The sequence below is a fragment of the Cricetulus griseus genome, chromosome 3 (assembly GCF_003668045.3).
Source record: "Cricetulus griseus strain 17A/GY chromosome 3, alternate assembly CriGri-PICRH-1.0, whole genome shotgun sequence".
Lineage (NCBI taxonomy): Eukaryota > Metazoa > Chordata > Mammalia > Rodentia > Cricetidae > Cricetulus > Cricetulus griseus.
In genome coordinates this window covers 56,918,940-56,942,875 of record NC_048596.1, presented here as the reverse complement: position 1 = coordinate 56,942,875, position 23,936 = coordinate 56,918,940, and the positions used below count along the sequence as shown (strand labels likewise).

The 23,936-nt window shown below is 47.0% G+C and overlaps 1 protein-coding gene across 3 annotated transcripts in view; it reads right to left on the bottom strand.

The window, feature by feature from the left end:
* Window positions 1-14,623: 14,623 nt before the first annotated feature.
* The window catches only part of Cttn (cortactin), a 33,159-nt gene continuing 23,846 nt past the window's right edge, over window positions 14,624-23,936 (bottom strand). For all 3 annotated transcript variants that reach the window (XM_027408813.2, XM_027408814.2, XM_027408815.2), the window contains 5 exons: window positions 22,302-22,450; window positions 20,159-20,248; window positions 18,923-19,100; window positions 16,955-17,026; window positions 14,624-16,053 (listed from right to left, as the gene is read on the bottom strand). In XM_027408813.2, coding sequence (XP_027264614.1) covers window positions 15,917-16,053; window positions 16,955-17,026; window positions 18,923-19,100; window positions 20,159-20,248; window positions 22,302-22,450 — 626 coding nt within the window. In that variant the 3' untranslated portion in view covers window positions 14,624-15,916. The remainder of the gene's footprint in view (window positions 16,054-16,954; window positions 17,027-18,922; window positions 19,101-20,158; window positions 20,249-22,301; window positions 22,451-23,936) is intronic.

The following is a 23,936-nucleotide window of genomic DNA, read 5'->3' as shown; positions in this document are numbered from 1 at the left end:
TCACAATGATACTCCTGGGGAAACAGAAACATGTTCACCTAAATATGGAGGACACAGACAGGCCCAACGAGTTCTCCAGCATGCGTAGCCTGGGGAGGGGAACTAGGTTGCTAAGACTCCTCAAAGGAGGGCTTCCAATCCTCTGCAAGAGCAAGTGCTCTTAACCACTGAGCAGCCTGTCCAGTCCTTCTCTTTTTTTTTTTTAAATGTGGCTCTAAGTGTACAGCCTGCATGCAGAACCTACCTAGTGTCCAAGAAGAGGTGGTTACACAAAACTGTATGCCTGTGAGTCCAGCACCTGAGAGCTGGAAACAGGAGGATCGGGACTTCAGCCATCTTCCTCTACACAGTGAGTTCCCGGCCAGCCCAGGCCACATGAGATCCTAATTCTAAAAAAAAAAAAAAAAAAAAAAAAAAAGGTCCAGAAGTTTCCATGCTCAGGTGTCCTCCAACCACGCACTTAGGGATCATGGAAAGACAGCCTGTTTTGTTGTACCCAGAGCAGTCAAATTCATCTTGTTGCAAAATGGAGATCCTTGGTTGGGACCAGGGTCTAGCACCACTGCTGCAGGCTCCAAAGGGCCATGTGCACACACCACTCACCATTCTGGAGTGTTCAGGAGACTGTGCCAGGCTCTGCATGGAACCCTCAGGACAGTCTCAATTTTCTAGATGGGTGGCAGTTACACCACCAGGCCAGGTTGCTGTCACATGAACACAGTGGCCTCTCTTTTGCTTCCCTTGGTCTGCCTGCCAATCACCAACTCCACTCTGCTAATGTGTCCTCTCCCACTGTCCAGGCCATCCCTTCACTCAGCCTAGCCTCACTCTGAGCAGACCACAGAGAATGTAGGTCGTATGGCCTCAGTGGGCAGTATTGGCATGTGCAGGAAGGCGAGCTCAGGAGTATCTGAGCTCAAGAGGTGCATTCTGGGAACGAAGAAAGAATCCAGCACAGTTAGACCCATTCTGGGTTCATCCCCCTGGATTTGAGAGTTATCCCCTCACTAGGTGAACTCTGTAACACAGAGGCGGGGCCCACAGCCTTCCCCTCCCCACCCAACAGCATCTGTCCTAAAGCCCTGGGTCCCGACCCTGTTTTCTTCACTTTCTACCCTGAGCCTGTTCTCATGGCTGGGGTGTCCCTGACTCCCCATGGAGACACGGCAGGTGTCTTATCTTGGAATCCCCACTGTCTGAACATGGCAGGGCCAACAGGAAATCAGAGTGGCTGTGGTTACCTACACAAGACTTCTGATGGAGGTTTTCCTGTGTATATGTTTCTCTTATTGGTTGCTGAATAAAACACTGTGGCCAATAGAGGCAGGGAGATAGGCAGGACTAGGAGAAGAGGAGAATTCTGAGAAAGGTAGGCAGAGTGAGCTGGCCTCACAGAGTCTCAATGCTGCCAAAGTGGTGACACCATGCTGTGCATTACTGGGTAAGCCACAGCCTTGTGGCAATACATAGATTGATAGAAATGGGTTAATAATAAGATAGAGCTAGCCAATTAGAAGCCCAAGCCACTGGCCAACAGTTTTATAATTAATATATGTCTCTGTGTCCTTATGTGGAGCCCAAGGGCGGCAGAACCCAGCCAGGACAAAGAACCTCTGCAACAGGATCTCCACAAGATTGTGTTCCCAGCAGTCACTAGCTAGACAGAGAGTTCCCAGATTCTTGGTGTTTTGTTTAAACAACTGAAGAAGTACACACAAATAGAGAAATGGCAGAGGCTTTGTTCAGAAGCAAAGTCAAAGTATAGCAAAGAAGTATCAGGCTCGGGGGCATGAGGGCGTGAAGACCCAAGTCATGGTTGGACTTTCTTCTGTGGATCCAGGAGGAGGAGTGGTGGCTAGGTATGGAGTATGGATGCTTTTCGGTTGGTTGGTTGGCTTTTTGTTTTGTTTTTTGTCTTTTGTATTTTTTTTCTTTTTGGGTTTCTTTTTTGAGACAGGGTTTCTCTGTGTAGCCCTGGCTGTCCTGGAACTTGCTCTGCAGATCAGGCTGGCCTTGAACTCAGAGGTCTGCCTACCTCTGCCTCCTATGTGCTGGAATTGAAGGTGTGTGCCAACACCACATGGCTGTTTTTGATCTTATTTTATGTCTACATTTTGCCCGCATGCATGTGTGTGTACCACATGTTTGCCTGGTGCCTGCAAGGGTCACAAGAGGGCTTCGGATGCCCTGAGACTGGAGTTACAGATGGATGTAAACTGCCATGTGGATGCTGGCAACCTGAGTCCTCTGCAAGAGCAACACAGTGTCATCTCTCAAGCCCATGGGTTATTTTCATTATTTTTAATAATATATGTATGTGTGTGTTTATGCAGATATGTGAAGTTGGAGTTGAAGCTGGAGTTTCAGGCAGTTTTGGCTGCTTGGTGTGGGTCCTAGGATCTTACTCAAGTCCTCTAAAAGAGCAGTCTGTGCTGCTAACTGATGAGCCATCTTTCCAGGAAAATTTAGGCTAGTTCTCACATTGTATTTGTTTGTTTTGTTCTTGAGACAGGGTCTCACTATGTAGCCTTAGCTGGCATGGAACTCATATGTAGACCAGGCTGGCCTCAAACTAACTGAGATCTGCCTGCCTCTGCCTCTCAAGTGCTGGGATTAAAGGTGTGCACTACCATACCTTACTGATTGTCCACTTTGACTGACAGGTTTGGGTTTTGTAAGTCTTACTCTCTGCTCATTTCCCTTACCATGATGCATCTGGCTTTAACCATAGGCATAATTCTGAGGTTTGCCTAAAAGTTTACTCTGAGGACACACACTTTGCCTTGCTGTGTATTTGTCCAGTCCAGGCTAGATCTGGGCACTGCCTCTAGGTCCCTGATGTGTTCTAGGATGTTTGACTACAAAAGGGGTATGTGGCTCACACCTCGAGAACACCTCAGAAGGCTTCAAAGGAGTAAGTGACACCCTGCCCACCCCCAGGACACATTAGCAGGTAAAGGCTCCTTTCTGATGGAGAAGGCTACTTCATTGACATAGCCACCTGTAAGCCTCTGCACCCTAGGAAAGACTCCTAACCCTCAATCCTGCAAGTGCCCCCTCACCTGTGCTCCTGTAACTTGCTCCTCACCCACATTCAGCTAGTGACCCTTTGTCCAGGCTCCTATCAGTAATCCCAATTAAAATCATGGGTTTACCAAGCTGGGCTTGGGTGGATTGTTTCTTTGATCTGTTGGTGCCCCATTTTGCTGTGACTTTCATGGCTTTGGGATTGACCTTCACACACACACACACACACACACACACACACACACACACATATAGAAGCTGTAATTGAGTGGGTCATGGGTTCTGAAGGAGACACAGCAACAGCAGCTGGGAAACTCAGCATATTTATATTATACAGCATGAATGAGGAGGAGGCAGGTTAGCTGACTGGGTCTCTATAGGGAAGAAGTCTCAGGTTGCCATCATCCAAGACGAGGATGCTCTATGGTTGATAGAGTTTCTGCACACTTCGTCAACATCCACACACAGATTTGGGGAAGGCCTTGCTATTCTTCTGAGCCTGTCCCAGGAAAGGTCATTCTCATGGGTCTGAGGCACTGGGGTCCTTGACATGGCTATGCTCATGTCAACAGTACACATTCACTCAGGACTTCATCCATTCCCCCCTACTATCTAGGGTGAACAGATATTTGTTCACATCTTCCCAGAAGAGTTAACGCAACAGTTGGTGCTTAAACAGGGACACAGCAAAACAGATATGCATGCTGAAGGCACATGGACAAGCTGAAGGTGTAGCATCCACAAGCCAATCCTGACATGGCTGTCTTTCCTTGTGTAATACTCAATGCCTTCTTCCTGCAGAAGTGGCAGCATTTCCCCAGCTGTAAAAAGACATGCAGCTAAGTTGGAGTATCTGGGGGTAGTAGGCCAGGGGCAGGGTAGCTGTCTTCTGTGTGGTATAGAGTGGCACACCTCCATCATGAATGGGGTCTGTCACATGAGTACAGGAAAGCCTGTGAGCAGCTGGTGGACTAGATAATATATAATGACTGGCAAAATGACATGCACGAGACAGGATTGTGAGTCTGGGTGAGAAGACATGCAGCTGAGGCTGAGCTATCAGCCAAGAAAGACACTCCCTCTGTGTAAGGATGAGCCACAGACAGGAGAGGCATGTGGGCACTGTGCTCCACACTAGATTCTGACCCAGCAGGAAGAGGGGGGCAGAGATGTTGGCCGTTGTGTCTTAAGGCTAGAGGATCAGAAGGGACATCATACAAATTGCATCTGTGCAAAATAGATCAACCCACAAGCTGGGGATGTAACTCAGTTGGTAGAGTGCTTGCCTTATATTCATGAAACTCTGCATTTGATCTACGATGTGGTGTTCAACTATGCATAGATGCTTGTAGTCCCAGCACTCAGGGCCCCAGAATGTCTTGTTTCAGGGGCATCTGACCAGGGCCTACACTTTCCCCATGCTGCATGGCCTTCCCAGGAAGACAAAGCAAAATGCATGCTCACCCCAGATAAGAAAAGCACAGATAGGACAAAGAATCCAAGTCCAATTTGGTGAAATGAATGGGTTTTGTATTAGTTACATTTCTGATGCAGTGATGAACTACATAACCAAAGTAACTTGCAGGAGGAGGAGTTTACTTTGGCTTCCAGTCCTAGAAGGGTGAGCCCATCAAGGTGTGAGGAGAGCAGCAAGCAGCAGGCATGGTGGCTAGAACAGAAAGCTGAACTCACATCTTCAATCCAAGGACAGAGAGAGTGAACCAGAAGAAGAGCAAGGCCAACTGCCAGTGACACACTTCCTCCAACAAGACTGTGCCACCCTAACATCCCCCAAACAATGCCACCACCTAGGAACCAAGTGTCCAAAACCCAAACATATGGTGGACATTTGCCATTCAAACAGAAAGTCTGTCAGGGTTATAGGAGCATGTATCACTAAAGGAGCTGTTTGAACTGGCTTTTCCCTGTGATGCCCTGGTCCTTCCCTTTTGGAATAAGAATGTCTTCTCTCTCTCTCTCTCTTTCTCTCTCTCTCTCTCTCTCTCTCTCTCTCTCTCTCTCTCTCTTTTCTCCGATTTTTTTATTTGAATTGGAAACACGATTGTTTTACATGTCAATCCCAGTTCCCTCTCCCTCCCCTCCTCCTACCACCCCCCCCCAACTAAAACCCTACCTATCACATATCCTTTCTGCTCCCCAGGGAGGATGAGGCCTTCTATAGGGGGTCATAAGAGTCTATCATATCTTTTGGGATAGGGCCTAGGCCCACCCCCCCACCCCTGTGTCTTGGCTCAGGGAGTATTCTTCTATATGGAATGGGCTCCCAAAGTCCACACCTATGCTAGGGATAAGTACTGAACTACTACAGGAAGTCCCATAGATTTCCGAGGTCTCCTCATTGAAACCCATGTTCATGGGGTCTGGATCAGTACCATGCTGGTATCCCAGCTATCAATCTGGGAACCAAGGGCTCCCCATTGTTCAGGTCAGTCTGCTTTCTCTTTATATAATGGAAATAAGTTTTTAATTTTATAGAAGCCCACATTTAGAAGAATTTGGACTGTTTAAAGTGTTGAAATTTTTAAAGACTATGGGTTTTGTGTTTCTTTTTTCTTTTTTAAAAGTTGAACTTCATTTTACATTTTAAGATGAACAGGAGACCTTGGGGGACAAAGGGTTGTGATTTGGAAGTGATGTTTTTGTGTGTCCAGTTGACAAGGGGTGGGTAGACTTAACTGTCAACTTTGACACCGTAAGTGTTAAAACTCTGAGAGAAAAGGCTTCCCTGTCACAGCTCTGAGGGGGAAGGTTTCATGGTAGTCAGAAGCCAAGGAATACCACGAAGTTGCACAGCACAACAAACCTCACACAAGAGATTTATTGGGAGAGACACAAGAAGCTGGCTGCCTCTGCTCCAGCGAGAAACAGCAAAAAACTAAGTAGGAGGGAGGCTTTATATAGAGTTTCTTGGGGACAGAGTTCTCCAGGGTAGAGATTTCCAGTCTAGGGATTGGTGGGATTTCAAGTCCTGCAGCTGTTGTTCCTTTCTTGGTAGCATTTAAAAAATTTAAAGTTAATAAATCATTGTGCAATCTATCTCTGGGGGTCTTTATTACCTCTTTCTGTTTATTAAGCATATTTTTAAAGTGTAATTAGATCTTTCTACAGCTGCTTGCCATGTAGAATTGTGTAGTATACATGTAATATGCTTTATGCTGTAATATGCCAAAAACTTTCATTTTCCCTTGTTCATCTGTATTCATTAGTCGAATGTCAGCCTTTACCACACCTTCTGTATATTCCAGAAGGCAGGGTCTTTCTTTTTAAAATATCTCTAGAAAAAAAAATATTGTTTCTAGGAACACCTTGTCTACAATCCCTTTTCAAACGACCTGGTTTACCACAATTAAAACATCTAACCTTTTGAATTTTCTTAAAACTTTTAGAAGTCACTTCCCATGTTCAAGTATCATCAAAAGTGTGAGATTCCATATCACGTGTATTTCTAAACCATTTGTCTATTGGTAATAATCTTGACTTCAAAGGCCTAATCACCCTTTTACATTCTGAATTAGCCGACGATTCAATTACTATTCATCTAACTTGTGGATCTGTTATCATTCTATTGACAGCTGAAGTGAATCCTTGTTAAAAAAAAAATCAGTGAAAGCTTCTTTGGGGCCTCATATAATTTTAGTAAATGGCTCAGTCCTCTTTCCTGATTCTTCAATCTTGTCCCAAGCATTTAAAGCTGCTGTATGACATAGGTCCAAGGTGTGATCATCAAATGTAATGTCTTTCCACATCAACATAACGGCCCTCCCTGAGGGTTTGGTCTTGGGAGCTCTCATAACCTCTAGCCCTATTTCCTTGTTCTAAGGCCCTGGCGTCTTCTTTGCACCATGTTTGCCATCATAACTGAGGTTATGAGAATTCCAATATTAGCGATGCCAAATCTTTCCAGTCTTGGGGGATAATCCTGCTCTGAGTTGTCTGTGAGTTTAGCATCTGCTTCACATAGGGTGACTGCAACCATATGAAACAACATATTCCTTAAATCTCCTGAAATCTAATATTTCTAAAGGATTACATTTAACTTCTCCATAACATAAGGTTGGTTTTCTAAAAACCTTGGGCTGCCACCCTCAGTTTCATAATGCAATGCAATGGTGTGGTAGTTTCTGCTCTAAACTCCTCTGTCTGTGTGTGAATGTTTTCCTTAGTCTCATTACTCTGTCTTTCCAAGGATTTTATCTTATTGGTCAATTCTTCATATTCGGCACTGATATCAACCAACTTTTTAAAGGATAAAACAAGAATTACCAAACTGATAATTATTATAATTGACATTATGTAAATCCCAGCTAAGCTGATTATCCTTGCATCTAATTGTTCCATTTTCAAATCATCCATCGTGGAATCATACAGAGACCTAACTCCCTCCATTGTAATATTTCTTCTTCTTCTTTTTTTGAAACTAATCCCCCCTTTAAGAATTCCCGGTTGTCTCACCAAATCTGCTGACAATGACAGCGAAGTGTGAGGCTGGCAGAGAGCACACATGGCGCACAGCCTGGCTGAGGCAGCTGCAGCTGCTCACCTGTAGTTGTGAGCTGAGAGTGTGTGACAGTTGCAAAAACAATAGAAGCCTGACCAGGTGTCAAGGCAGCTGACCCAGTAGGGCAGCAGCCTGAGAAGGGGGTCCAGGGCAAGCCCACAACCCATGGGGAGAAGGAGCCGCTTGAAAAGCAGACACGGGAATGTGCCAAAGGAGCGCATGTGGTGGGAGGTGATGGCTGGAGGCTGAAGGCTGAGCCCGCAGGTGGTGGGCAGCTACCTCCAGCAGCGTTTGGAGCCCAGGTGCTTCTGGAGCCTATGGAGTTTGGGTGACAGCTAGAGGCTGTTGTAGAGAGGCTGCAACAGGAACATGCCAGACTTGCTCAGAGTGATATAATACATCTAGAGGGGGACTTTGGTGGATCGGACAAACATGCCATCAGACAGAGGTTACTTGGGAAGTTGTTTTGGGAGGAGGGAAGGGGAGGGAGAGATGAGAGAGAGAGAGAGAGAGAGAGAGAGAGAGAGAGAGAGAGAGAGAGAGAGAGAGAGAGAGAGAGAGAGAATTCAGGTGTTGGTGGCGCACACCTTTAGTCCCAGCACTTGAAGTCCAGAGGCAGGTGGATCTCTGTGAGTTTGAGGCCAGCCTGGTCTACAGAGCGAGTTCCAGGACAGCCAGGGCTACACGGAGAAACCCTGTCTTGAAAAACAAAACAAAATAAAACAAAAGATAGGAGAAAAACAGAGAGAGGCAAAGACCTGCCTGCCTCTTCAGAGGGAGAGTGGGAGAGAGAGGAAGTAGGTGGAGCTTGTCACTTTTTTAATTAATTTATTTTTTTAATTTTACATATCAATCCCAGTTCTGCATCCCTCCCCTCATCCTGGTCCCCCACCTTCCCCTCACCCTACCCCCATCTGCTCCTCAGAGAGGATATGGCCTCCCATGGGGAGTCAATGTCATCTGTCCTGTCACCACCATGAGACCTGGCCAAGGCCCTCCCACCACTACCACCACTCCCCCCTCACCCCCACCTCCGCCCCATGTCTAGGCCAAGCAAGGTATCTCTCCATAGGAAATGGGCTCCAAAAATCCAGTTCATGTTCTTGGGATAGATCCTGGACCTACTGCCAATGGCCTCATAAATTGCCCAATCCACCTAATGTCACCTGCATTCAGAGGGTCTAGTTCAGGTTCAGCTGCTGTCAGTCCAGAGTCAGTGAGCTCCCGCTAGCTCGGGTCAGCTGTTTCTGTGGGTTTCCCATCCTGGTCTTGACCCCTTTGCTCATATCATCACTCCTCTCTCTCTTCCACTGGACTCTGGGAGCTCGGCCCAGTGGTTAGATCTGCTTCCATCAGTTACTGGATGAAGGTTCTATGATGACAATCACGGTACTCTTCAATCTGATTACAGGGGAAGGTCAGTTCAGGCACCCTCTCCACTATTGCTTAGTTTTATCTGGGATCATCCATATGTATTCCTGGATTTCCCTAGTGCCAGGTTTCTAGATAATTCCAAAATGGTTCCCTCCATCAAGATATTTCTTTCGTTGTTCTCCCTCTCCGTTCTTCCCCCAACTTGACCTTCCCATTCCCTCATGTTCTCCTCCCCACTTCCCTTCCCTCCTCCACTCTCCCCTTCCACTCTCCCCCCCCCCTCGCATGCTCCCAGTTTACTCAGGAGATCTTGTCTATTTCCCCTTCTTAGGCTGATCCATGTATGTTTCTCTTAGGGTCCTCTTTGCTACCTAGCTTCTCTGGGGTTGTGGACTGGAGTCTAGTTATCCTTTGCTTTAAGCCTAATATCTACTTATGAGTGAGTACATACCATATTTGTCTTTCTGGGTCTGGATTATCTCACTGAGGATGTTTTTTTCTAGTTCTGTCCATTTGCCTGCAAATTTCAAGATGTCATTGTATTTTACCACTGAGCAGTACTCCATTGTGCAAGTGCACCACATTTTCTTTACCCATTCTTTGGTTGAGGGGCAAAGTGTTTCCAGGTTCTGGTTATTATGAATAATGCTGCTATGAACATAGCTGAGAAAATGTTCTTGTGGTATGAGTGTGCATCCTTTGGGTATTTGCTCAAAAGTGGTATTGCTTGGTCTTGAGGTAGATTGATTCCCAATTTTCTGAGAAACCACCCTGCTGATTTCCAAAACAGCTATCTGTCAGATGTGGGGTTGGTGAAGATCTTTTCCCATTCTATAGGCTGTCATTTTGTCTTGTTGACCATGTCCTTTGCCTTACAGAAGCTACTCAGTTTCAGGAGGTCCCATTTATTAATTGTTGTTCTCAGTGTCTGTGCTACTGGTGTTATATTTAGGAAGTGGTCCCCTTGTCAATATGTTCAAGGCTACTTCCCACTTTTTCCTCTGAGGTTCAGTGTGTTTGGATTTATGTTGAGGTCTTTGATCCATTTGGACTTGAGTTTTGTGCATGGTGATAGATATGGATCTATTTTCATTCTTCTACATGTCTTCAGCTATGCCAGCACCATTTGCTGAAGATGCTTTCTTTTTCCACTGTATAATTTTAGCTTCTTTGTCAAAAATCAGGTGTTCATAGGTGTGTGGATTAACATCAGGGTCTTCAATTCAATTCCTTTGGTTTACCTGTCTGTTTTTATGCCAATACCAAGCTGTTTTCATTACTATAGCTCTATAATAGAGCTTGAAGTCAGGGATGCTGATGCCTCCTGAAGTTCCTTTATGGTACAGAATTGTTTTGGCTATCCTGCGGGTTTTTGTTTTGTTTTGTTTTTTTCCCATATGAAGTTGAGTATTATTCTCTTGAGGTCTGTGAAGAATTGTGCTGGGATTTTAATGGGGATTGCATTGAATCTGTAGATTGCTTTTAGGAAGATTGCCATTTTTACTATGTTAATCCTACCTATCTAATATCATGGGAGATTTTTCCATTTTCTGATATCTTCTTTAATTTTGTTCTTCAAAGACTTAAAGTTCTTGTCACACAGGTCTCTCACTTGTTTGGTTAGAGTTACCCCAAGATATTTTATGTTGTTTGTGGCTATTGTAGAGGGTGATGTTTCTCTGATTTCTTTTTCAGCCCATTTATCAACTGTATATAGGAGGGCTACTGATTTTTTTTTTTGAGTTAATATTGTAATCTGCCACATTACTGAAGGTGTTTAACAGTTGTAGGAGTTCCCCTGTAGAATTTTGGTGGTCACTTATGTATACTATCATAGCATCAGCAAATAGCAAAAGTTTTGACTTCCTTTCCAATTTGTGTCCCCTTGATCTCCTTTTGTTGTCTTATTGCCATAGCTAAAACTTCAAGTACTATATTGAAAATTTATGGACAGAGAGGACAGCTTTGTCTTGTTCCTAATTTTGGTGGAATTGCTTTGAGTTTCTCTCCATATGGTTTAATGTTGGCTGTTGGCTTGCTGTATATTGCCTTTATAAAGTTTAAGTATGTTCCCTTTTGTCCCGATCGTTCCAAGACCTTTATCATGAAGGAGTGTTGGATTTTGTTAGTTTTTTCAGCATCTAATGAGATGGTCATGTGGGGTTTTTTTCTTTCAATTTGTTTTTATGATGGATTACATCAACAGATTTTCATGTATTGAAACATCCCTGCATCTCTGGGATGGAGTCAAGGTGGATGATTTTTCTGATGTGTTTTTTGATTCAGTTTGAGTATTTTTGTATTTGCGTTCATGAGGGAAATTGGTCTGTAATTTTCTTTCTTAGTTGCATCTTTGTGTGATTTGGGTATCAGGGTAATTGTAACCTCATAAAAAGAGTTTGGCAGTGTTCTTTATGTTTCTATTATGTGGAACAATTTGAGGAGTATTGGTATTAGCTCTTCTTTGATGGGTATAGTAATCTGGGCTGGCATCCATGGTCTCTTAGTGTCTGTATAACACCTAACCAGAAGGTCCTGGCTTTCATTGTTTTCATTGAGAAGTCAAGTGTAATTCTGATAGGTCTGCCTTTATGTTACTTGGCCTTTTTTCCTTTGCAGCTCTTAATATTCTTTCTTTATTCTGTATGTTTAGTGTTTTGATTATTATGTGGTGAGGAGATTTTTTGGGTTTTTTTTTGTTGTTGTTTTTTTGTTTTTGGTCCAGTCTATTTGGTGTTCTGTAGGCTTCTTGTACTTTCATAGCCATGTCCTTCTTTAGGTTGGAAAAGTTTTCTTGTATGATTTTTATTGAATATATTTTCTGTGTCTTTGAGCTGCACTTTTCCTATCGCTATTATTCTTAGGTTCAGTCTTTTCATGGTGTCCCAGATTTGCTAGATATTTTTGTGTTAAGAATTTGTTGGATTTAACATTTTCTTTGATTGATGAATCTGTTTTCTTTATTGTATCTTCAATGCTTGAGATTCTCTCTTCCATCTCTTGTGTTCTGTTGTTTATGCTTGCATCTATAGTTCCTGATTGTTTACCCAAATTTTCCATTTCTAGAGTTCCTTCAGTTTGCGTTTTCTTTATTTCCTCTATTTCAGTTTTCAAGTCTTGAACAGTCTCCTCCATCTGTTTGATTGCTTTTTCTTGGTTTTGTTAATTTCTTCCCATTTTTTGCCTTTTCCTCCATTTCTTTAAGGGAATTTTTCATTTCCTCTTTAAGAGCCTCCATCATCTTCATAAAGTAATTTTTAATGTTGTTTTCTTCTGCTTCATCTGCATTGGGATGTTGTCTTGCTGGTGGTGCTGTATTGCTCTTTATGTTGTTGAGTGTATTCTTACCTTATTGTCTACCCATCTCTTCCTCCAATTGGTACAGGTGGAGCCTGTGGCTCCGTTGATCACTCCTTCAGGTGCAGACAGAGTAGAGCCTCTGGCGATGGATCCTCCAGGTGTAGGTGGTGCTGAGGCTCTGGTCACTGATGCAGCAGGGTATCAAGTATAGGGAATGGCACTGAATGCTGGCTGGAGCATGGGTGCTCTTTCCCAGAGGAACTTCTTAAGGTAGCTTCTGGAAGCTGCTGCTGTCGATGCTTCCGGATTGATCACTCACCTCTCCCATTCCCGGGCTGGGATGCTTGCCTCTGACTGGAGCTTGTCTCCTAAAAGGACCTTTTGCTGCTGTATAGAGCCAGGGTACTGCTTGCTTGTCATGTGCGCAGGGGTGATCCACTCTGCCAGGTCCCAAAAGGGCAGAACCTTTTGCTCCTGGATGCTAACACAGGGCTTGGGGAAAGAAAGGAAAAGCCAGCCAGCAGTGTGGTGGATGCTGCTCCGGCAGCTGTCAGTGGATGCAAAGCCAGGAGCATGAATTTGTGTCCAAGTTGGACTCCAGGTGATGTGTTTAACTAATTATTCTTTACCAATAAAAAAAAATCAGGAGTCAGATATTGGGGTAAGAACCTGAATGATCAGAGAAGCTGCAAAGAAGCCACCAATCACCTTCCACCTCTTCCATTCCTTTCTCCAAAAGGGCTACTAAGATGTTCTCTCAGCTCTTCCTTACTATCATGTCTCCTATCTGTCTACAGGCCCCCAAAACCTCTATGGTTAATTTTGGTAAACTAGTGGCTAGCTCCGCCCTCTGACTCAAAGCAAGCTTTATTGTCAGAATGAAATTAAAATACCACACAAGACTGGATGGACAATGAACCTCAGGGATCCTTAGACTCTTACCTCCTCAGACCTGGGATTGCAAGGCAAATCCTATTGTATCTGGCTTTTGTTGTTGTTGTTGTTTTTGTTTTTCAAGACAGGGTTTCTCTGTGTAGCTTTGGAGCCTATCCTGGCACTCGCTCTGGAGACCAGGCTGGCCTCGAACTCAGAGATCTGCCTGCCTCTGCCTCCCGAGTGCTGGGATTAAAGGCGTGTGTGCCACCAATGCCCGGCATTTTTTTGTTGTTGTTGTTTTGTTTTGTTTTGTTTTTTGAGACAGGGTTTCTCTGTGGCTTTGGAGGCTGTCCTGGAACTAGTTCTTGTAGACCAGGCTGGTCTCGAACTCACAAAGATCCTCTGCTCTGCCTGAGTGCTGGGATTAAAGGCGTGCGCCACCAACACCCGGCTCACATCTGGCTTTTTAAAAAGGTTTTTTGTTTTGTTTTTAATTATGTGTATGGCGCTGGGTGGTGGTGGTGCACGCCTTTAATCCCATCACTCGAAAAGTAGAGGCAAGCCTATCTCTGCAGTCAACAGACAGCTGCTGTCCCTACTGTCCCAGCCTAGTCTACAGTACAAGTTCCAGGGCTACAGAGAAACCCTATCAGAAAAAAAAATGTGTATGAATATAAGTTTGTGTGTGGGTATGCCCATATGTGTGTGTGCAGGTGCAGTTCAGAGACCAGATGCATAGGATCCCCTGGAGCTATGTGTGGCCCAACATGGGTGATGAGGACTGAACTCATGTCCTCTTAACCACTGAGACATCTCTCCAGCTCTCCCAGTCCTCCCCTTCACGGACTTTTTCTTTTGCATACTCTCTCACATTGCGCTCTGAACTCAAGAGATCAACCTGCCTGGGATTAAAGGTGGCACTACAACACCCTTCTGCACCTGGCTTTTTAAATTGAGTACTTGTGTGACAGGACCTAGACTCACTGGAAATACAGGCCTCTGGGCACACCTGGGGGGTGGGGGCTTATCTTGATTATGTGAACTGATATGGGAAGACATTTAACTGAACACTACTACCTACGGATGTGATGTAACCAGCTGCTTCTGGCTCCTGCTGCTGGGTGTTGTGGGATAATTTTTTTGTACACTGTGAAGATGTGTCTCGCCTAAGGTGCCTTCTGATTGGTTTAATAAAAAGCTGAACAGCCAATAGCAAGGCAGGAAAGGATAGGCAGGACTTCCCGGCACAGCAACAAAACCTAAGACATGCAGCAAGCACTTAGCCAACTGGGCCGTCTCCCTGCTCAGAACCTTAGTGGAGAAACTGGTGGCCTGAGAGCACACCTCAGCTGAAAGCAACTGTCAATAGTGCAGCCCTTTCAAGGCTCCAGGGCTGCCCAGCTGCCCTGGCAAGGGACAGCACATCCTTGATAAAGGCCATCAGAGCTGGGCCCCTGGAAACCCAGCCCCAATGCCACCTGCAACAGCAGAACACAGAGACCAAGCACTGAGGAGACCACACAGAAAATGGATCAAAAAAAGTTTATTCTGAGTATTTAATTTAAAAAAATCCGTATCTAATGAGGTGTGCTACAGAATTCCAGATGATAATTCACATAGAAAACCCAACCTAACAACGGAAAGGCAAGGATTCTGCAGGAAAGCACATGGAGATGGGCATCAGTTCTCATGTGTCCCAAAAGTGGAGACTTGTCTACAAGGACATGCTATCTGCCTGAATGTGAGCAACCAGTGTGGCCCAGCCTCCTGGTGTCTCAGAGACTTAAAAGCATCTTAGGGACAGCTGCTGAAGGAAGCTGTGGCAGGCACCCAGGTGGGAGCCTCAGCCCCCTCACAGTCCTATTTTCAGCCACATCAATCAATCAATCAATCAATCAATCAATCAATCAATCAATCGACTATAATTGAACATGATATTTGGCAAAAAGAACACAGCTCCCCTGCAGGGAGCATGCTTCTGGAAGCTTGCAGTGGAAAGGTATCTATCTGCCTAGCTAGCCAAGTGGCTGGCCACACACAGCACATTCCAGGCTGCTCAGGGGTTGAGTTCCTCTAGGACCCACCCCCACCCTCCCACATTGCAGGCCAAGCCCAGGATAGCTGCCAGCATGTCGCTAAGACATGCTTTGTGCTATGGGTCTTGAATGCAGATAGGAGAAGGTAACACTTCAAGGCAAGGCAGGAGATGAGGTTCAACCCAGACTGGGGTATCGGGGAGGTAAAGAGATGAGATGAGGAGGCAGAGTACTGAAAGCTTGGACCCTGGCTCAAGCTGTCAGTACTGACAGAGGGGACTTCCCAAGTAGTGTCAACGCTCCAGGGCTCCCAGCGTTCCCCTCTACCACCATCTCACTTTCCCTTGGTCCCCTTTCCTGTCTTCCAAACACTGGACCCTAGAGAGCCTCCTCACTGGGCACCCACTCCAGGAGCAGTCTCCATCTTGGGGGATCCCAACAGCCATGGGGGTGGGGGGCACAAGGCCACATATACCACCAACCTCAGGAGAAGCAGAGACCCTGAAGTGGCTACATACCACAGTCAACTTGGCAGAAAAGGAAACACCTGGGATGGCTCAAAGTAATCACCCCAAGTTCTCTATGAACATGATTATCAGATATTAGCAAATTCTGTGGCAAGACATGCCCTGAAGCATCAGCAGAAGTATTAAATATAAAGGCAATATGTATATCCCCTCCCCACCTTCGGAAGAAAAAAAAACAGAAACCAACTCAAATGTGCGCAGATGGTCTGCAGTGTGAATGAACCCTCTGCTGGGGCTGGTAGGCACTGGTGGCTGCCCTACTGCCGCAGCTCCACGTAGTTGGCCGGGAAGAGCCCGTATCTGCCCTTGCACACCCCACGCCACCAGCCATCGTCGATCATTTCTATGTTGGTGATGATATCATCAGGGTCAAAAGAGATCTCATCATCGCCAGCTAGGGAGGGAGAGCAGAGAGAGACTCAGATGAGGTCACCTGACCAGGCAGAAGGACACTGCAGCTGAGACCAAGACACCCACCCGTCAGGGGAAAGGGTGTGGAGAAGGCCTTTACAGTTATACACATGACAAGGACAGCAAGGGAGAGGGATGTTGGAGGCTTGCGAAGGTTATTTACGAAAGTCTAGACTCTAGAGAGATATGAGGTGATGGCCAAAGTTACAGAACCCATGGGTGTACAGGAAACACATGCCAGGTCTCTGTTCAGAAAGAAGGCCTGAGGGCCTAAGAACTTGAGGGATTTCCAGCCATGCATCCCATAAAACAATCAGCTAGGGCCCCTCCCTGTGCCATGTCAGCACACCCATTCCACCTGAGCTAACGGAACTGGGTCACGTGGGATGGGTGTGCTGACATGGCACAGGAAGGCCACATTGTTCCTAAGATCTCCTGACCATCAGAGCAAGAGCCACATGTATGGGGTATGTTCATGTGGAACCCTGTCCCCAACCTGCACAGTGAGTCTGTCATGACCAAGGTGGCTCTGCAGCTTCAGATCCCCAGGGGTTCCGAAGATAAGAGACAAAGGGGTGGGGCACAGACATGAGCATCCTTGGTACCATCCAGATAACTGCTCTAAAGTCACTTCAAGATAAACTGTAGAAACTGTACCCAAGCTCAGTAATGTGCACCTAATGTGTCAGCCACTGGAATATTGACGTAGGAAGACTGTTTAAGCCTGAGAGTTCAAGGTCAGACTGGGTAACACAAACCCTGCTCAAAAGCAAACATTAAACAGCCTTGCATTCCTGCCCTGAATTGGTCTAGGAAAGGGAGTGGCTGAGAACCTGACCCAGGGCAGGAACATTTGTGCCCTCAGCCCACAGTTAGTGCCTCACCAGCTTGGTAGTCATACAGAGCGATGGCTGTGATGCCCAGGTCACTTTCATATCCATCGTAGGTATCATCCTCTGTAAGCAAAGCAGAACTGCTGAGCAACATGCCAGCCACCCCAAACATACTTCCCAAGGATAGATGGGAGAGCTTTCGAAAAAAGACCTCATGACAACAGCTGGGTTCCTATGTGGCAGGTGCTGGGATGGAAGAGTAAGAAACCTCCTAGAAACAAAAGGACTTGTCCTGGCTAGTTTATGTCAGCTTAATACATGTTACAGTCATCTGAAAGAAAGGAACCCCAATTAAGAAAATGCCTACATAAAATCTGGCTGTAAGGTATTTTCTTGGTGACTAATGGGGGAGGGTCCAGCCCACTGTGGGTGGTGTGCCAACCCTGGGCTGGTAGTCCTGGGCTCTATAAGAAGACAGACTGAGCAAGCCATGAGGAACAAGCCAGGAAGCAGCACTCCTCCATGGCCTCTGCATTAGCTCCTGCCTCCAGGTTACAGCCCTGTTTGAGTTCCTGTCCTGGCTTCCTTTAGTGATAAACAGTGATGTGGAAGTGTAAGCCGAATAAACTGTTTCCTCCCCAACTTGATTTGCTCATGGTGTTTCATCATAGTAGTAGAAATCCTGACTTAAGACAGGACTCTTGGCTTTCAACAGCAAAGCTTAGACACTGAGCTCTGACACATACAGGGAAGTATAGCCACATGAACACGTAACAAGTACCAAGATGACCCTTTTCCAAACCTAGCATGATGGCGGCTGCAATCCCAACACGTGAGGCAGAGGCAGGAGGATCACCCCACGTTCAAGGCCAGTTCGAGCTATACTGTGAATTCTAAGTCAGCCAGGGCTACTGACTGAATGAGACTGTGGTGGTTTGAATAAGAATGGCCCCCACAGGGCTGGAGAGATGGCTCAGAGGTTAAGAGCACTGACTGTTCTTCCAGAGGTCCTGAGTTCAATTCCCAGCAACCACATGATGGCTCACAACCATGTTGAATGAGATCTGGTGCCCTCTGCTGGCATGCAGGCAGAAGACTGTATACATAATAAATAAATAAAATCTTAAAAAAAAAAAAAAAAAAAAGGTCCCCACAGAATCGTGTATTTGAATGCTTAGTTACCAGGGAGTGGCACTATTTGAAAGGATTAGAAGGACTAGGAGGAAGTGTGTCATTGGGGGTGGGCTTTGAGGTTTCAAAAGCCCAAGCAAAGCCCCAGTGTTGCACCCCGGACCCCCTGCCTGAAGATCAGGGTGTAGCTCTCAACTATTTCTCCAGCACCATGTCTGCCATGGTTCCTGCCATGACGACAATAAAGTAAACCTCTGGGAACTGCAAGCAAAGCCCCAATTAAATGTCTTCTTTTATGAGAACTTCTTTGGTCATAGTATCTCTTCACAGCAAAAGAATACTGACTAAGACACTGAAAAAAATAAAAAAGTCTGATGCCACTAAAGCAAGAGGCCAGAGTAATGGAACCTTGGCACCAAAGGTTGCCCTGGGACAGTGAGGCTGAGAGCAACTAAAGTCTTCTGCTCCCATCCCCACACTGCCCCTGTCTAGTGCCTCACTGGAACTTCGTTTCCAAAGTAAACAAATTAGCTTCTTCACTGTCAGCTGAAGCACTAGTTCACCTTCAAAGCATGGGGAGATGGAACCTTTGAAGTGGCTGGGTGATAGGCAGAGTCCTCCATGGGAGGACTCCTCAGGCCAGTAGATCCCTCCCCACTGCAGCCTTAATCATTCATGCAGCACAGCACAAACCTTCCCAGGACCACACGATAGGAGCACTGCCCTCGTAGGAACCACTGTGTCTAACCCTCCCCGATCCAGGGTGCCACAGAACTCACATTCCTAGACTATCAGCTAGCAAGCCAACCCTTTCTGAGGAGCACAATGGAGGAAAGGACTTCTCAGAAACCCTCATCCCCTGGACATAGCTAGAGTGGGGTCTAGTACCTGCTTGGTAGTGGCCAGGGGCTTCTGTGGTCTCGTAGACAGGTTCTGAGGTGTAAGCTAAGTTTTGCTGGCTGCTGGCCTCAAGGACACCTGCAGCCTCTGTGCTGTACACAGGCTCAGGCTCACTTCCACCAACAGGACTTCGGTAGCTTGGCTCCGCCTTGAACGGCGCTGCATCCTGAGGAGAGACAAACAGACATTTCTCATGCTGTCACCAGAGCCAGAAGAGGTCCACTCACAAGTGACCTCCATAGTCAGACAAATCAAGGCAAGAATAGAAATTTTATGCACAGGGAGTGGGGACAGGAAGCTTTCCTGTGGAGGTGACCACACAGGGCACACTGCCACAGTCCAAGGAGATCACTCAGTTCCAAGACTGGTCCCATTTGGCAAGATGATGGTAGCCAGAGGAGACTACAAGGCGAACAGCCAGTTCCTGGTGTGGTGGCTCCACACTGAGCCCTGCCCCAACTTCCCATCACAGCATCTCAGGTTCTTCCCTCAGCTTCTGGTCCCAGCTGAGCTGCCAGTCACAAGGCCTGTCCATGCCCAAGAACATCAAAGAGCCAGTGCCGCAGCACCTATGTGGGAATGCCTCATGGTCACTCTGTTTTCGGGTCACTAGCTACAAGGCCACATCCACCAAGAAGTCTTGCACGGGAAGGCTCCCTGCCATGCAGAGCAAGTAACAATGGTGTCAGGGAGAGAGAATCCTGGTGGTGAAGAGGCCATGGTACCCTAAGCCCCCAGTCACAGCTTGTGTCCTAGCTCTCCCAGGACCCATGAGCAATGTTATCTACATGACAGAAGGGCAGTATGTGAGGACTGTCTGGGACCCATGGGATGTGATTGTGGGCAAAGGGGCTTACTTCAGTGAGGGGTTCCTGAGGGCAGAGGGTGGGAGATGCTAGGCAGGGATGAGGCAAGGACTCCACAGAGTTTAGTGTGAGGAGGCCATAGGGACCAGAGAACAAGATGCTCCAGGGACGAAGAGAGAACACTGTCTCAGGGCCAAAGGACAGTAGGTTGCAGAGGGAGCACAGTTAGTGCGACACACTAAGCATGTGGCATCTACTGACCTCTCAGAAGTTACAGGGAGAGGAAGACCATGGTGCCATGGGCTGCCCAAAGGTGAAGACATCTAACCTGGGGGGACACCTTGCTCCAAAAAGACAGAAGGGGGGTGGTTAAGTCTGCAGGAGTCTAGGGCAGCCAACTGGTCAAGTGACTACCCACCTCGTAGATGGGGCTGGAGGGTGGTCTGTCTTCAGCTGGCTGAGAACTAGGAGATGCAGGGGGCGTCTGCTTCTTGGCTCTGGCTTGCTCCTGTGATAGAAGGACAGCAAACACATGGTTACCCAGTCAGCCAGGAAGTCACATCTGCCACTTTGTAAGGTACCCAGGTGGAAAGACTGGAGCCTGCTGGGAGAGTAGAAAGCACCGATCACAGGGTTAGGTGGCTTATGAAGTTAAAGTCACACAGTCAGACCTTCTCAAGGACTCTGGCCTGTGGCACCCCTGTGTCATCACACTTAGATGTGCAGTGGACAGGGACACTGGACAGAGGTGCAATCAAGCAGCCACTCCATTTTGCCATCAGCTCATTTCCCAACTTGGGGCTCTGAGCCGATGCTACCAGGGGCCAAAAGTTTCAGGGACCTTTTAATGGGTAGGTATTTTCTGCACATGTGGCAGACATGACCCCAGGGGGCTGACAGATGGGCTCTTCTCCACAGACCATGCTCCCACAAGGCAAAATTCTGGTCCCAAGGATTGCAACATAACACCAAAATGATGGGAACCATTCCAGGCTGTCAGTGGGCTCATGTCACCCCAAAACCTGACAAGAGGGGAGTAGAAGAGAGATAGCTGGGGGTTGGGGGTAATGAGGAATGTAGAGGGTAGGTGAGGGAGGTGGTCACAAGCCAAAGAGCCAAGGAAGTGTAGAGATGTTGAAGACAGCACCCAAGATCTGGCCAAAGCTTCCAGGGCCACAGTTGGGCAACATTCCTCAGGATGCCTGGACTTCAGGGCTGTGGCATCAGGTACAGAGTGTTCTAACCACTTGGGGAGCAAGCTCAGACAGCAGTTTGGGAAATTTACTGAAATCCACATGTCCCCACAGGAGATGTTCAGGGTTGCAGTCAGGCCCCAGAGATAGGTCTGAACCTCACCTGTCCACTCCACACCCTCTCTACCCTACTGTCTAGGGGGTACAATGGTTACACTGTGTGCTCTTGAGAGAAACACTGTAAAGACTCTAAGATTAGTCTCTGCATCCATGGTGTTGCCTGCTCTGTACCCCTAGGACAGCCATGGCAATCACCAAAGATGAACATCTCAGGCATCGGTGGTCCTGTGCACCTGAGGACAGGACCCATCTGTCCTGGTTCAAGCCTGCAGCACAATGAGGAGGCCAGGCTGTTGAGTCAGTCCAATTGCAATGGTGGGCTGTGGGGCCCTCCCTACACCCAGCTGGGTGCCAAGAGCCTCACTGTCAATGCATGTTTAAAGTCACACAGAAACTGAAGCACAAGGAAGTCAGGGCTAGTCTGGTCAACTCAAAACTGACAGAAGATGGTACATCAGAGTCTTATCTCATGGGGAGAAGAAATGGGGTGGGCAGGACAGAAAAAGACCACATGGCAGAGGAATTAACATCAAAAGAATCTGAGACCAGAACTAGGCGGTTATTGAGAGCCACACCACCCAATCAGCCTGCAGAAACCATCTACAAAGAAGTCAGAACACTGTGGGATGCCACGTATGCACTGGCACACCCAATGGTGAGCCCTCACTGTGAGACTGGGCCTCTGAAGGGAGACGTATATTTTATAAACACATGGTCACTACTACATGCAGCTGCATGCCCCAAGACACACTACTCCAGTGCCCATGCTCTCGTGCCATCCATCTGCCCACTGCATGCCATCCCCTGTAACCCCACATCTTCCTCTGTGAGGTTTCAACCCCAATACCTCCTGCAGGGGGAAATGTCCATCAGCTTAGATGGAGCCTCACCTTCATAAAATACCTGTTTTTTGACTTGTTGAGGATTCTATTTCCCAACCATTCTGGATAGCCATCGCAACCACACACATGTGGCCATGGGGCCATGGAGAGGGGCTGAGGGCTGAAGGTTCCCAGGTAGTGGGTGACCAAGTTATTCTAGCTTGCTGTGTAAACAAGCCTCCCTACCAGCTCCTCCTGAATCTAGCTGGGAACAAAGAAACCCCTCTCAGCGGCAAATGAGCATACCATAGAGGCTTCAGGAAGGAGCCCTATCCCCCATGCCCACTTCCTCTACTCTTCAGTGTGCCCACTGCAAACTCAAGGAAGGCAACTAGGCTCCAGAACAGGACACAGCGTCTTCACTCACTTCCAGCTTCCTTCGAGCCTCCTCCTGCTCCTGCCTCTCCTTGGCCATCCGCTGAGCTCTCTCTGCTTCTGCCTTCCGCCTGTCCTCCTGCTCTCTCTCCTTTGCCAGATTTTCAAAGTTAGCTCGGATATCACTGGTTTTGCTGGTCACTAGAGGAAAGAGAGGGCACATCTGTCTCAGAATACCTCACCAGAACAAAAGCCACATCAGGGGGACCTTGGGGAAAGACCCATGGAACACAGTCAACTCACCTTAGGCCAGCCACACACCAAGCCCAAGGGAGACTAATGGGATCAGAAGCCCTGGGTCCGGGCCACAGTTAAGCCAGACAGGGTCAGTCAAGCACTACGTGCTCAGGCTGAATGAAGCAATAGCTAAGCTCTCTGACCACGAAGGCTGGGTTGACGTGACTCAGCAGGAGAAAAAGAACTAGAGTTCCCCAATGAGGGGCTACAGCGTAGCTCAGTGATAGAGCTGGCCTAGCATACACAAGGCCCCCAGTTCCATCCATAGCACCACAAAAAGAAGGGAGAAAATGGTTTTAGAACAGCAAAGAGGCATCGGTTTTCAATACACATGCACCCTTGAATATACTTCCCCGCATTCTGTATGACAGTAACAGGAAGATGTCAGTCAGGACCGGCAGATGCCTGTCTCAGACCAGGCTTCCTGTACTACTGAGCTCACAAGTGAGCAGGTTTGTTCATGGAACACCATTTTCCCCAGACATAACAGAAGCCAGGTTTGAGTGTCTGGCAGGTGTTTCCTCCAAAATGAGCCTGACCAGTATAGAAAATGTAGAGCAGAGCCAAGTGTGGTGGTTACAACCATTATCCTAGCACCACACCAACTGAGGCAGAAGGACCAGGCATTCCAGGCCAGCCTGGGCTATATGAGACTGCTTCACAACAAGAGAACAAAAACAGAATAAACAAAGGGAAGAAGAAAAGTATTGCTGCTTGTCAATATGAAAGTGAAGCTTTCGGGCTGGAGAGATGGCTCAGAGGTTAAGAGCACCGGCTGCTCTTCCAGAGGTCCTGAGTTCAATTCCCAGCAACCACATGGTGGCTCACAACTATCCGTTATGAGATCTGGTGCCCTCTACTGGTGTGCAGATATACATGGAAGCAGAATGTTGTATACATAATAAATAAATAAAATCTTTAAAAAAAAAAAAGTGAAGCTTTCAAGCAAAACTCCTGGGTAGGCCAGATCGTGGAACATGCCTAGCATCTGAGCACTTGGGAGACTGTGGCAGCAGGCTATGTTACATACAAAGTCATCCATAGCTCATCAATGAGCTCAAGGCTGGCCTAGGACATACTGTGAAATCCTGTCTACAAAGACAAACAACAAGCAAACAAATCTGGTTTGTTTGTAAGGGCTCTGCAGTTGGGTAACAGGTCTAATCCGGAGATCTGGTATCTGAAAATAACAAGGTACAGGTTATAGCCCACAGGGTGAGCAAAACTCCGGAAGTACTCAGAAACCACAGCCCAGGGGAATCCCCAGCCCTGGGGAAACCACAACCCACTGTGTGTGGGTCTTGGGCTCCCACAGCTTCCCTGAGAACATCCTCTCCCCTTGCCTATCACAGTCATTCTTGTTCCCTTATAAGGTCCAAGCAGGCAGGAG